At 45.8% G+C, this 1,059-nt stretch overlaps 1 protein-coding gene across 1 annotated transcript; it reads left to right on the forward strand.

Moving 5' to 3' along the window:
- Positions 1–499: 499 nt before the first annotated feature.
- Positions 500–1,017, forward strand: BU24DRAFT_416027 (uncharacterized protein; the record flags this gene model as incomplete). Its single annotated transcript, XM_033526349.1, has 4 exons — positions 500–535; positions 594–660; positions 716–852; positions 898–1,017. 4 exons carry the CDS (start codon positions 500–502, stop codon positions 1,015–1,017), a joined length of 360 nt encoding a protein of 119 aa, XP_033376615.1.
- Between the last annotated feature and the right edge of the window lie 42 nt (positions 1,018–1,059).

A 1,059-nucleotide genomic window follows, 5' to 3' on the forward strand; every position in this document is an offset into this window, starting at 1 on the left:
GTGATGTTCCCTATATTTATTTTTATATATACTTCTGAGGCAGATCATGTAGAGGACATGTATATATGCTACAAAACATAATCTGCGCAAATGGTACTGTTTTTTTCGCCCCTTGTTGTACACATGTTTCTACATTTGTTGATTTTCACCTACACAGTAAGGAATAACAGCACAACAGCTACCTATTTTACTGTAGAAATAACATAGAGAGAATATTCGTACTCTATTATAACTCCTACAGTAGAGTTATAACAATGTAACGTTGTAGCGTTGCTGCACAGGCTGAAGAGGGCCGTTTTTGTGTGATATACACGATGCTAGTGCACGGGCGATTTCTCGCACATTTTGCACTAATCCTATTGTAGCTCAGAGAGACCACTCGTGCGCAACCAAACAAACAGCTGCCCGTCCGGCGATCAAACGAACCTCTTAAACCAAAGCAGATTATACGCATTGAAAAGCTTCCAAAGTGCTACGAGCATTGTCCACTTGGAACAATATGACTTCCCTTCGTGCTACAAGGCACTCCAACGAGGTACGTTCTCTCCAGCAGTGATGCCTCTCTGTGGCAGACAGTACCTAACGGAGCGTAGGCCCTTAATGACCTTAAGAGAATTTGGGAGCGCAGCCCAGCCCACGCCTGCTCAATTGTTGCCAGTGGTGTGTCCCAAGCCCTAGCACCATTCCAACAAGCGAAAGATGCTAACGAGCATAGTCCTGGGAGAAGGCTGGTTTGACCAACAGACAGACGTGCTGCAAAGGGAGAATACTGAGCAACAGACCAAAATTCGGCGATTATACAACGAGATTGTCCAGATAGACAAGGAGGCAGGGAGGAAAGCGGTGGAAGAGGTATACCTCTTGCATCCAACGCAGTATTTTGCTAAAATGTAGTAGTTCCGACGTGTGCTATGGAAGGCCCGAGAACAAATGACAAGTCGAGACTTTGCTCAAGCGGCGACTGCTACACTTGTAGCCGGTACGAGGGCACAGCGGTCACACTACAACAATTGCTGACACGAGCACAGCAATATACCCCCAAATATCTGCCAATTGCAA

This window comes from Aaosphaeria arxii (assembly GCF_010015735.1).
Source record: "Aaosphaeria arxii CBS 175.79 unplaced genomic scaffold BU24scaffold_32, whole genome shotgun sequence".
Classification (NCBI taxonomy): domain Eukaryota; kingdom Fungi; phylum Ascomycota; class Dothideomycetes; order Pleosporales; genus Aaosphaeria; species Aaosphaeria arxii.